Below are 13,432 nucleotides of genomic sequence, written 5' to 3'. Positions count from 1 at the left end.
AATCATGAATACTTGGAAGAGCGGGATAAGTACATAATCAGGCGCTAGACAGCGAGATGATAGTAGCTTGATCCTCATAGTAGTACTTGGTTTAACCAATTGACATATTTTTTTTGAAAAGAGTTAACTACTATGACATGTGAGTCATACCACATGTGCTAGTCCGACAATATAGGAAGCAAATGATATTTTATTTATAATCCCTATCATCCGCAATGTGAGTTCCTATAAACCACACTATGGTTTCAAGAGTTACCCTTGAACCTTCGTCTATGTTCTGAAGGGATAAGCTAATGTTCGCTACTTTAGTATGTTTATCCAATGGTGATGGAATAATTAGCCTTATGGGACATGCTAGGAAAGCGGTTAGTTTAGAACGGATAGACATAAGTACGGAAGGGAAAAACTATTTGATTTTACATTGACATATGTGTTTGCTGGCCAGCCACTATATCGCTCAATTGGAGTTTGAATATAGTGAACACATGATGTGAAATGTCTAACATATGCTATAGGGATAAGATATATTAAGATTGATGTAAAAGATAAATGAGTTTGGGGGACAGCGAGACATGCTGAAATGCAATTATTTTCTTTAGGGTTGTAGCAGTTATGTATTCCTAACAGGTGCATAGTTTAGCTCCCAAGTGCAGGTGTACTCGCAGGGTCGCACAGTTCATTTGTTGTATGGTTTCCATGTTTCGATTCTCGAGCTGAACTCTAATATTTCTCTAGTATTAATTATGCTCCCTATCATGTGCGAGTGGGAGATGTTGGTTTGTGGTCGGTTTGCGCCCATGATTTGGAGCATACCGAACCGGTTTAATTGAACCGGTGTAATAGAGAAGTTTTCTAAAAGATGCGAAACTCATTTGTGGCTGTTCGTGAAGTCTCTTGCCTTGTATATAAAAGGAGGATTACGCAGAGACATGAAAAAAAACTTGGACAACACTTGTGTCCATTGTCATTGAAAGAGAGAGAGTAAAACATTCTAGAGAGAGAAAGCTTCGAGAGATCAACGGAAAGAGCACTTGAACGGTGGCTTGTGGTTGATTTCCATCTGTGATTTCAACCCCGATCTCTGCATCAGTTCTCAGACGATTCATGCCATATTCATCACTAAACCGGTGTAGGTACGTTTCCGGTTTCACGCTTCCGCATAGTAGTCTAACACACACCAATTTCCTGTGAATAATTCCATTTCACCAAGGGGTTATTTTGGTCACCAGAGAAGTAGGTATGCAGGATCTCTTAAAGAGATTTATTTGGTTGACTTGACGAATCTTGCAACTTCCACAAAAATCCAAGGTTGTATCTTAAAAGAACATATAGAGTAAACAGTACCATGTTCCCACATGCTCCATATATCATAACATAAGAAAGCCAAATTCCACCCTACATAAAATTCTCATATTTTCAGTATCATCTTAATTTTTTCTTAGAATAAGGGTACGCGACACAACCATAATCTAGAGAAGACTAGCAAGAGAGTGAAGAATCAATCACTGGCTTGGTGAACGATCTCCTTCATCATGCGGGCTCTGGCTCCTGCTTCTGGCTGGTTCAGGAGTGTTGCTTCTGCTTTTCCTCGGGGTTCTGCTTCTTCTAGGGCTACGGCTTATGCTTCTTCTCGGGCTCAAGCTCCTATTTCTCTTGCGGCTCAGACTCCGACTTCTTTTAGGGCTACGGCTTATGCTTCTTCTAGGACTACGACTTATGCTTCTTCTAGGGCTGGGGCTTATGCTGTGGCTCTTACCTCTGGCTGGACTTACGCTGCGACGCCTTGAGCCATTATAGGCTGGTGAGCGCGAGTATGACCTCCTCCCATCATAACGCTCTTCCCTGGGCGAGATAGACCTGTGACAATAGAGAGTTAGTGAGCATCTAAAACTCAATCGGGTGGAGGAATTTGTAATCGAGCTCAGACAGAAACATGTAGAAACCTTCGGTGGTGTCTTCTAGGGGGAGGAGAATAGTAGCCACCGCTCCGTGACCGAGATCTACCACGTCGAGGGGGAGGAGAACGAGAGCGAGAGTAGTAGCGAGGGGGACTACGCCTTCTATCCCGAAATCTGCTGCTCATACGAATAAAAGAAATGTTAAAAACTTCTCGGATATTTGATGATAAACAGTATAGTTCAAAAAGAAAAAAAGCTCCACGCACCTTCCTCCACCACGCTCCCTTGCCCTCATTTCAGTCGGTTTCTTCCTGTTCTCTTCTGCAAACACGACAGTCAACTCACGGCCAAGAAGAACATAACCATCCATGTTATGTTTTGCGTCTGCAGCATCAGCAGGATCCACAAATTGAACGAAACCAAAACCTCGTGGATCTCTGCATTTAAACATATAGAACGAAAAAAATCTCAGACAAGAAACCAAACATACAAAATGACCAGGAAGATGTACCACTTTACAACACAATCCTGTTGACGGACAACTCACACAACATGATCCCCTGCAACAGAAGATATCAGTAAACATGAAAAAATAAGCAAGCACTTGCCTGCTAGCCTTGCAAGTTCAGTCTAAAGATGACTTCTTGAAGACTTGATTCATCTTCATATAGAATACAAACCCAACTTCACTTCAACTCTTCACTACCATATAGAACATCTTCATAAGAACTCTAATTACTTCTTTGATGTCTTCAATTCTTTAAATTCACTGCTAAACCTCAACAACTTCAATTAACTCACCTCATAGTGCGTTCACAACATATAAACATTGTATCCTTCTCCTTAAGGAAATACAAAAAGACTACTCCACCCTCTACGACACCAGATAATGGTGGTTTAAGACCACAAAATGATGAATCTCATGTCACAGAAAATTATGAAAATGTATGGAGCCTAAATTTGATTTATGAAATCAGCGCACTTAAGAAGATTCTCAGAAAGCCCTAATATCCGTTAGGAGACGCACAGAGATGAAAGAACGGAAAAGGAAAGGGAGATAGATGTAGCAAAAAACAAAGATTCAAGAAAGGTGGAAAGAAGACGAAAAGAAAGAGATATTCTATAATCAGAACATAAGTAAAAATCAAGTGTTGAAACACTAGATGTCCTATCTACCAAAATGCTCACCCAGTATAATAGTCCCTTGGCAAGTAAATGTCCTTGAGATGACCGAACTGCTCAAATGCCCTCCTGAGATCTTCTTGCCTGAAGAAAAGGATAAGATGTAAGCAGAGAATTACATTAATCTAAAAGACAGGAAATGAAGATACACTAAGATTGGTGGTGTCAAAGTCAACAACAAAGTACTCTGGTTTACATGAACCCTAAAAATGTAAAAAGATACACTCATGAGAGAACCCGTCTTATATCTTCCTTTTAGATTTCAATCACAAAACAAGAGTTCATCAAACCAAACATCGTTATCAAGATAGCTCAGAGGATATATAAATCAACTTTTTGAACGCCTTAACAGTACATTTAAGAGAACATCACGCCTAAATATGCTTAAAGGGTGTCATTTTAAGCTTTCAAGAGGTGTCCAAACAAAAACAAAAAAAAAATCATCCTAAGACTGAAGAGAACAATATAGAAGTCACAACATGTACCTGACATCATGGCGTAGATTGCGAACCAAAAGACTGGTGGGCAGGTCTCTGCTACGACCTCCATATCGGCCTCTAGGGCTTGGGCTTCGACCCCTCCTCCCATAACCCCTTGGTGGTGACGGAGTGTAGCTCCTTCCCCTCATTGAATCGAAGCTTCTTCAACCTCAGCCAACACAATCTAGATTAGAACATGCACAAGAAAAAGGTAGGGTATTCGAGAACACAAAACACAAGAGCTGCAAGAACAACGTCCAAGAGAACTGCAAAGTAGCATTCAATCTAGTCTAGTTTTGAAATCACCAACTCCAATCCCTAAAATACTTACAAGATACAACATACAACTCGCTACTCTAGAAAGATCATATTTTTTTTTTCCAATTGAAAACTAAAATCATAACAAAAGAAGATAAATTTAGTTTACCGGTGAACAAAGTTCGGCGGTGACGATTGACGGAGAAGCGATGCTGCAAGAGAGAGAGAGAATTGGAGAAAAGATTTTGATCCATGAGCGACTTCTTAGGGTTTCTTTATACTATTAATTTTACATGTAAACTCCCAAATTTCTTTCAAAATTTTATATCTTGCCTTAAAGACTCGCTACTTTTATTGATGGTCCATTCCAATTTATAATTCATTATCTTCCATTTTTAAAGGTTCAAGGCCTAATTTTGGTTGTTTTTCTGTTCTTTAAGATCAAAATACTATAATATTATCTAAGAGAGATTGAAATCAATATAATTAAATTAGCCAATTGATGATGATTAGTTTCTCCAACTACTGGGTTTTGTTGTTACCTTTAAACTATTTGGGTCAAAAACATAAATTTTGAAACCTACAGGGGAGAGAAAATAGAAATAACAAATTAACTTATAGGATTCTTCTGGAACGTTTTGTCTTTCTCTCTCTTCTAAACTTGTAAAAAGTAAAACATTACATAACCAAAGCGATCGTGTCTCTCTCTCTCTCTCTCTCTCGTTCTCTCTCTCTGCATAATCCAATTCGCGAAGATATAAGAAGATTTCGAGTTATAAGCCGTTGATTGATACCTTTTAATGGAAGAACAGTTCATACTTAGGGTTCCACCGTCTGTTTCAGAGCGAATTGATCGGCTTTTGAGCGAGGAGGCTTCTACTTCCGACGAAATCCCTTTGGATTTGTGTTTCTCAGGTGCCAACTTTTTTCTAGGGTTTTGTCTCTTTTTTGGTACATCATTTTGTGTTTCATCGTCCAAAGTTTCTTCCTTTTTCTTAAATTTATATCCTTTTTATCGGAAACTAGACTCAGGAGTGTGTCGCGGATTGAGATTTTTATACTCAGTACCTAAAGTTTGCTTCTTGCGTCTAGCAATGAGTTCTTGAATGTTCTTTACCTGAAAGACATTCTTGAATCTGATTAGGGATCAAAGTCTGTGTAGGAATCTACCTTTTAGCAACTTAATGTTGTGTGAATGTGTTGTTTAGAGAAGTCGAAAGACATATTTCTTGCCTCATTCTTGAATCTGATTAAGAATTGTATGTTTTATCAGAGAAGCTGAAAGACATTCTTGTTGCATCTTTCTTGAATCTGACTGAGGACTAAAGTTTGTTTGGAGAATCGATTTGCATTGTTTCTAGAGCAAACAAACTTAATATTTAAGGTTATTGTGTGAACTGAATTTGCAGAGGATGGGAGAAGCGGGACGTTTATGATTGGAAACGAAGAGTTCCCGGCGTCTCTACTTGATCTTCCTGCTGTTGTTGAGTCTTTTAAAACTTATGATGATTGTGCATTAGTCAAAACTGCTGATAATTTCAGGTAAAATCAATTTACTCGATCCTTGTTTTGCTAACATGTGTTAAGCATTATAAATTTTGACTACAAAGTAATATGAATACTTTGATTTGTTACACAGATGATCATGGTCAGGGAGCCAGGTGATCCTGCACCTAATACAGTTGAATACAGACATGGTTTAACTCCTCCAATGAAAGATGCTCGAAAGAGAAGATTTCGTCGAGAGCCTGACCTTAATGTAATGTGCATTTACTATTTTATCAATCCATCAACTAGGCTTCACTAATACTTGTATATAGCTGTTCTGTTAACTTAGCCATTGCCAAAATGTTTGCAGCCGGAGCTTGTACAGCGGGTTGAGAGAGACTTGTTGAATATCTTGAGTGGCGGAACGATAGAAAATGTAAGATTACTTTCATTTTAATACATGATGTGACAATATCTGGTCCTCGGGATAAAAATCGATTTAGTAACTTCATTCGTCACTCTGAACCCTTTTTGTTTAGGTAAATGAACAAGAAGAAGCAGCTGCGAACGAGAATGCTCCTAATGAAGATAATAAAGTATCTTCTTCACCTACACCTGTTGAAAAGCATGAAGCTCCTGAGACAGGCACTAGTAGTAACCCAGCAGAAGCTGAGCCGGAGAGAAGTGAATCAGAAGATTCTGATGATTCAATGTGAGTTCATTGTATACATATAAAGAGATTTTTCTTACCAAAACTTAAGAGTTTGAGCCTGTTCTGTAAAATCACGGATATCCATGTTCCCATGATTTTTGATGATGTCTTCTTCTACCTTTTCCAATGGAATTATGGTTTCTGTTCAGAGTATACAGTGCGCGAAAGATTCTGTTTTTCTTGACTCCTTCACCATCTTATAAGCGACATGTAAGTAAATTACATGTTCTATGATAAACCAATCTCTCTATTTATGCCATAACTTCAAAAAATCAACCAATACATCAAATTTCTGTCATGTTTGAACAAGAGAAAAGGTATGACCATATCTTATTTCTTCGGATCCACCAGAAAAGTCAATGATTCTTTAGGCATCACCCATTAGCTATCAACTTTTAACATATATTTTATAAATTTGCACACGGCAGGACTCTATGTTATGTGTCTATATCTATCTTTGTTTTATTAGATATGCCAGTAACACTCTTTGTTTTATGCTAAATATGTAGAGTTCTATAGATAATTGTATACACTCGGCCTAAGTGATATTCAAATGATCTATACCACTCTTTTTTTCCTTATTCTGAATACGTGCAACCATATCTATCATCATTTTGACGTATCCATTATGTCACAGATGTTGTAAACTAGAAGATTTAGGGAGCGAAATCTCTTAGTCTTATTGATTGATGAATGTCGAGGTTTACAAGTATATATAATAGGAGTACAAAGGCTAAAGCCCATAAACCAAATGAGTACATAGAATAGGCTATGGGCCGTAAAGCAATGGCCGATGGGCCGTACATGCGCGGACCGTACATGGGCCGTAAGGCCATGTCCTAACGGGCTGTGAGCAGGCCGGTCTATAGAGTCCACAAGTGTTTCACAACACTCCCCCTTGGACAAGATGACCGTGCCATGTTGGATGGGATCGCCGCAATGTGCTTAGGGGATGCTGCCTCATTAAAACCTTACCAGGAAAACCCAATGGGACAAAACCTTGGTGAAAGAAAAAGAGTACAGCACACATTGCTCCCCCTGATCCAAACATCACTCCAAGTTCTGAAGCCTCCACATTCCAATCTTGTGCGAGAGCTTCTTGAACGTTGATGTCGGCAATGCTTTGGTGAAGAGATCGGCTGAGTTGTCACATGATTGTACTTGCACCACTTGAACTTCTCCGGCCTTTTGTAGTTCATGTGTGAAGAAGAACTTCGGCAGTATGTGCTTCGTCCGATCTCCCTTGATGTATCCTTCCTTGAGCTGGGCGATGCAAGCCGTATTGTCCTCGTAGATGACGGTTGCTTCCTTGCTGTCTTCTAAGCCGCTATCCGTCCGAATATGCTGAGTCATGGACCGCAACCAAACACACTCACAGCTGGCTTCATGGATGGCTAGGATCTCCGCGTGATTTGACGATGTGGCCACAAGAGTCTGCTTCATCGAACGCCAAGAGATCGCTGTACCACCGTGCGTAAACACATAACCTGTTTGTGACTTACCGTTGTGTGGATCGGATAGATAACCTGCATCAGCAAAACCAACTAGACCTTCTTGGTTATGGTTAGTATTAAATAAACCAAAATCAACCGTCCCTCGCAGGTACCGTAGGACGTGTTTAATACCATTCCAGTGCCGTATAGTCGGACAAGAACTATATCTTGCTAGGAGGTTCACGGCAAAGCATATGTCCGATTTAGTGTGGCTAGCCAGGAACATTAACGCTCCTATAGCACTGAGGTAAGGCACTTCATGTCCAAGAATTTCTTCATTGGCCTTCTTAGGAGCAAATGGATCTTTATCCAAGTCTAAGCTTCTAACAACCATTGGGCTAGTCAATGGGTGAGCTTGCTCCATATTAAATATCTTGAGTACTTTTTCTGTGTATGCCTTTTGATGCACAAGGATCCCATTATTATTGTACTCAAGCTGCAATCCCAAACAGAATTTTGTTTTGCCTAGGTCTTTCATCTTAAATTCTTTCTTGAGGTATTATACAGTTTGGGCGATTTCCCCAGAGGTACCGAGGATGTTTAAATCATCCACGTAGACTGCTATTATCACAAATCCTTTGTTTGCAAACTTCTTTATGAATATACATGGACTGATTGGGTCGTTCTTATAGCCTTTCTTGGCTAAATAATCACTTAGTCGGTTATACCACATTCGACCACTTTGTTTCAGTCCATAAAGCGATTTGTCTAGCCTTATGCAGTATTGGTCTCGAGAACCACTTTTACCTTTATGTTCTATACCCTCTGGTAATCTCATATAAATCTCATTATCCAGTGGACCATATAAATAGGCGGTTACAACATCCATTAACCGTAAATCCAAATTTTCTCTTATGGCCAGACTTATTAGATATCTAAAAGTCGTTGCATCCATCACAAGAGAGTATGTCTCCTCATAATCTATGCCGGGTCTTTGAGAGAATCCTTGTGCTACAAGCCGTGCTTTGTATCTCACTATCTCATTTTTCTCATTTCTCTTTCTTACAAAGACCCACTTGTGTCCAACTGGTTTAATGGTAGGTGTCGTCCTTAAGATCGGACCAAACACACTTCTCTTCTTCAAAGAGTTTAACTCCACATCAATGGCTTCTTTCCACTTAAGCCAATCTTTACTTTGAGTGCACTCTAATATGGATGTGGGTTCTAGATCCTCATTTATCTCAAGTGCTACCTTGTATATAAATATTTCATCAATGTCGACATTTTTCCGGTTCCATTTTATTCCAGACATTATGTAATTGATTGATACCTCATTGTTATCAATTCCTTCAGGTTCTTGAGGTTCAGCGTCCTGAACTTCACCTGGTACATTAATTATTTCCGCGGCCATGTCTGGTTTTTCGATAATTCCCTGAACTTCGGTCTGTTTTGCACCTTTAGAATTTCGAGGATTTTTATCTTTGGAACCTAACGGTCTACCTCGTTTCAAACGTGGTTTAGACTCTATAGCAACTTGTTTATTGTGTTCCTTTTGAACATCAATACGTACTGGTGCATTGCAAGCTGGTATGTACGATTTTGTTACTCTCTTTGGGTCAGCAAAGGAATCTGGCAATTGATTAGCTAGCTGTTGTAAATGTATAATCTTTTGAACCTCTGCATCACATGCTAGAGTTCGAGGATCTTGCCAATTTAAGGATGTTTGATTCCATGTTAATTCCTTGACCAGCTTGCCGGTCTCACCACCTATCGTAGGGAATTCGGACTCAACGAATTGACAGTCCGCGTATCTGGCCTTAAATAGATCTCCTGTCAATGGCTCAAGATACTTTATAATGGTGGGAGACTCATATCCCACATATATTCCCATCCTCCTTTGAGGTCCTATCTTCGTTCTCTGTGGTGGAGCAACGGGTGTATAAACGGCACAACCAAATGTTTTGAGATGGGATAAGTCTGGCTCTTGATCCGATAATAGTTGGGATGGTGAATATATGTGTTCACTAGATGGCCTGATGCGTATGAGTTCTGCTGCATGTAAGACCGCGTGTCCCCAAGCCGACACAGGAAGCTTCGATCTCATTAACAATGGTCGAGCTATTAATTGTATATGTTTAATGAAGGATTCAGCTAATCCGTTTTGTGTATGGACATGTGCCACAGGATGTTCCACACTCACCCCCATGGACATACAATAATCATTAAACGCTTGGGATGTAAATTCACCAGCATTATCTAGACGTATAGTCTTAAGTGGAAAGTCCGGAAAGTGTGCTCTTAATCTTATGATTTGAGCCAACAGCCTAGCAAATGCTAGGTTCCTTGTGGATAACAAGCAAACGTGAGACCATCTGGTTGATGCATCGATCATAACCATGAAATATCTAAACGACCCACATGGTGGGTGTATTGGTCCACATATATCACCTTGTATCATTTCCAGAAAATGTAAAGTCTCCTTTGTGACTTTTACTGGTGACGGTCTTATGATTAGTTTCCCTTGTGCACATGCTACACAATTGAGATTTTTAGGGAAAACCTTTTTCTCTTTAAGGTTGTGCCCATTCGAACTCTTAATCACTTTATGCATCATGTTCGAACCCGGGTGGCCTAAACGGTCATGCCATAGAGTGAATTGTTCAGTGAACATTTTGTGCTTAGCCATGTTAGCTTCTATCATGTTTATCCTAGCATGGTATAAACCAGTGGCTAGTGCAGGTATGGTCTCTAGGACCTTCTTTTGGCCATTTACATTTTCTGTAATGTATAGGAATTCTTTAGTTCTTTCACCCTTGGTTTCAACATGATAACCATTTAATCTTATATCTTTAAAGCTCAATAAGTTTCTCTTAGAGTTGGGTGAGTATAGGGCATCACTTAGTTCAATGTGTGTGCCATTAGGCAACAAAACGTGAGCCTGGCCGTAGCCTTCTATCATGTTGGCTATACCCGCAATTGTACTAACATTTGCACTTTTCATTTTAAGATTTATGAAATATCTTTTGTCTCTTAGTATAGTGTGGCTGGATCCACTGTCCACCACTAGTTCACTCATGTCCTTGGCCATTTCTATAAATAGGACATAATTTTGTATTTTAATAAGACAATTATAAAATAAAAGAACCATTGCATTTAAATTAAAATAATCATCCAATACAATAAAGGAAAATAAAGCATAAAAGTATTGAAATTAAACCAAAATAAAACGAAAATCAATCATCCATATGAAGGCAATCGGAAGTCTCTAGCAAGTCGTCATTCTCATGATCGAAGTCTCCTTCATCATTGATGTACGCATAGTTGGCTTCCGGATTTTTCTTTAGAACTTCTTGGTATGCATCAATGAGGTGTTTGGGAGTTCTACAAGTCTTGGACCAGTGGTTTGACATACCACATCTGTGGCAGACCGATTTGACCTTGGTGTGTGGTTTAAAGGACATACGGCCCTTACCACCACGTCCGCGGCCTCCTCGGCCGGCCTGTCCGCCACGGCCGCCACGGCCACCACGTCCTCTGCGACCACGGCCTTGGTCGTAGTGTCTTTCTCTGTGGACGTAGTTGGTCTCATGGGGCTCTTTTGGCTCCTTAGACTCCATTGCAGTTTTCTTTCCCAAATCAACCTTATTTGCTTCCGGTAATGGGGCTGTACCGGGAGGTCTCATAGCACTGTTCATCAGCAGCAACTCATCATTCTGCTCAGCTAGCAGTAAACATTCAATGAGTGCCCCATAATCGGCAAAGCCTTGATGCCGATACTGTTGCTGAAGAACTCTATTGTTAGGGCTGAAAGTAGACAAAGTCTTTTCTATCAGCTCCCTTTCAGTCACCTCTTTTCCACATAACCTAAGGAGTGAGACAATCCTAAAAAGCTCAGAGTTATACTCCTCCACGGATTTGTAATCCTGGATCCTTAGGTTCTTCCAATCAAACTCGGCCTTTGGAAGGAGCACCGTCTTTTGGTGCCCGTAACAGCGTTTAAGTTGTGTCCAAAGGGCGAGTGGATTGTCTATGAAGAGGTACTGACTTTTGAGACTCTCCGCAATATGATGGTGCATATGTTGGAGACACTTATTCTTTTTCTTGTCAGTGCTCTCAACTTCCTCATCAATGCAACCAGCTAGGCCGTTTGACCTTAGGTGGATTTCGGTGTCTTTCACCCATTCCAAGTAGCTCTTTCCAGAAGCTTGCAAGATGGGATAGTCTAGGCTTTTGAGGTTTGCCATCTGCATATAATATAGACAACCGATAGTTAGCATGCGATATTTGAGATCGAATCATGCAACAAATATTTATTCAGGTCATGTGGTATTTAAGACCGAAACATGCCTTGGGCCATGCGGTATTTGAGACCGAAACATGCCCTTGTCTATTATAGATTTCGTATGGTTTAAATTCATGCATGCAAAGATAACAAAATCAAATATGTATGCATGCAACAATTTCCTTAATTCTAGATAGGATTTCCTTTTTCTTAAAATTTCCTTTTAGTTTAAGATTTAGTAAATATTGTTTCAACGGTTTTAGATAATTAATATAACCGATTAGGAACTTATCCTAACCATAGTTTTAATTTCCGATTTCATGTTTTAATGTTTAAAGGAACTTAACAAAAGTTTTTAGTTTAATCGGAATTTTCAACCCTAGAACAAAAGACTAAATTTTCGAGTTTAAGAAATCCTAAGGATGGATTCATGCAATCGATTTTCTAACATCCTATACAATGATCCAATTTTTATTATGATGCATGAATGATCCAAGTTTTAAATCCTAGAACAGTTTAACAATATTCGATTTTAACAAATTCAAGTTCTAGGCTCTTATGCAACAAACAATCCAAACAACCAAATTCGATTTCATGTTTGAAATAGTTTGGTGCAATTTACAAACAACCTAACAGCCCTATGCAATCCGATTTTAAGATTTACATGGATATAACTTTAAGGTTTGTTTGTTTATGTACTTGGATGTATTAGGGTTTAATAGTTTGTTAATGTTCATGTTCGATAATAGGGTTCTAAGAGGGTTCAGCCATATCTTTACCTTTCACCGATTTGGATCTGACTGGATATGGACCGGGAGCTAACAGACCTCGGTTTTAACTCTCTCTCGCTCACGGACCACGAACAGAACCACGAACCGGATCACGAACAGGACCACGAACAGAACCACGAACAGAACAACGAACAACTTCCGCGAACAGCTACCGCGAACCACGAACAGCTTCCCACGAACCGCTCCTTTGTACTTCTCTTGTCCAGAATCACGTACCACGAACACACGAACTCACCCCCAAACACGGACCACGAACCTCGATCAAGTTGTCGATAGAAGCTTGATCACGAGCTTAAGGTATACTCGTGAACAAGGAGATCTTCGAACAGAAAGGTGTTTGGTCTTGGATGGAAGCAAGAACGAAAGCGGTTTAGGGTTTGTGAAAGAGAGAAGAAGATCGGCGGCTGCCTTAGGGTTTTAGGGTTTGGGAAGCGGCGGCTGCTTTTAGGGTTTTAGGGTTAGAGGCTATCGTGCTGATAACGTGTTGTAAACTAGAGGATTTAGGGAGCGAAATCTCTTAGTCTTATTGATGAATGTCGAGGTTTACAAGTATATATAATAGGAGTACAAAGGCTAAAGCCCATAAACCAAACAAGTACATAGAATACGCCATGGGCCGTAAAGCAATGGCCGATGGGCTGTACATGCGCGGACCGTACATGGGCCGTAAGGCCATGTCTTAACGGGCTGTGAGCAGGCCGGTCTATAGAGTCCACAAGTGTTTCACAACAACAGATTGCATTTTTCGAGAGAAAAAACATACATGTAGATTCGAAAAAACATGCGTAGAGTAGAGCCTCCTAAGGAGTTGTTGTCATGATGTCCCTCTTCATCTTTTTTCAATATTTGTATGTATTCATATATTATAAATTCTCTTAAGCCTCTGGCTCTAACAAAACAAATTTTACG

The 13,432-nt window shown here is 39.8% G+C and overlaps 2 protein-coding genes across 9 annotated transcripts; one reads left to right on the top strand and one right to left on the bottom strand.

The window, feature by feature from the left end:
- Positions 1-1,291: 1,291 nt before the first annotated feature.
- Positions 1,292-4,176, bottom strand: LOC104778401 (serine/arginine-rich SC35-like splicing factor SCL33). 8 transcript variants are annotated; one of them, XM_087507156.1, is made up of 6 exons: positions 3,987-4,176; positions 3,566-3,721; positions 3,087-3,164; positions 2,165-2,335; positions 1,944-2,072; positions 1,292-1,857 (listed from the first exon to the last, which is right to left on the bottom strand). In XM_087507156.1, exons 2-6 carry the CDS (start codon positions 3,706-3,708, stop codon positions 1,503-1,505), a joined length of 876 nt encoding a protein of 291 aa, XP_087363282.1. In that variant the 5' UTR covers positions 3,709-3,721; positions 3,987-4,176; the 3' UTR covers positions 1,292-1,502. The 8 variants fall into 8 exon arrangements, with proteins under 8 accessions (XP_087363282.1, XP_087363279.1, XP_087363284.1 ...); XM_087507153.1 differs by having other exon boundaries at positions 1,944-2,075; positions 3,987-4,121; XM_087507158.1 differs by having other exon boundaries at positions 3,566-3,718; positions 3,987-4,110.
- A 319-nt stretch (positions 4,177-4,495) lies between these two features.
- Positions 4,496-6,170, top strand: LOC104778399 (transcription initiation factor TFIID subunit 7-like). The gene is made up of 5 exons (XM_087507152.1): positions 4,496-4,732; positions 5,227-5,352; positions 5,449-5,576; positions 5,676-5,741; positions 5,845-6,170. Exons 1-5 carry the CDS (start codon positions 4,618-4,620, stop codon positions 6,019-6,021), a joined length of 612 nt encoding a protein of 203 aa, XP_087363278.1. The 5' UTR covers positions 4,496-4,617; the 3' UTR covers positions 6,022-6,170.
- The last annotated feature ends 7,262 nt before the right edge of the window (positions 6,171-13,432 follow it).

Source organism: Camelina sativa, chromosome 3 (genome assembly GCF_030686135.1).
Source record: "Camelina sativa cultivar CO46 ecotype springtype chromosome 3, ASM3068613v1".
Classification (NCBI taxonomy): domain Eukaryota; kingdom Viridiplantae; phylum Streptophyta; class Magnoliopsida; order Brassicales; family Brassicaceae; genus Camelina; species Camelina sativa.
Note: the sequence above shows the minus strand (reverse complement) of the source record. Positions and strands in the feature narration are given on the sequence as shown.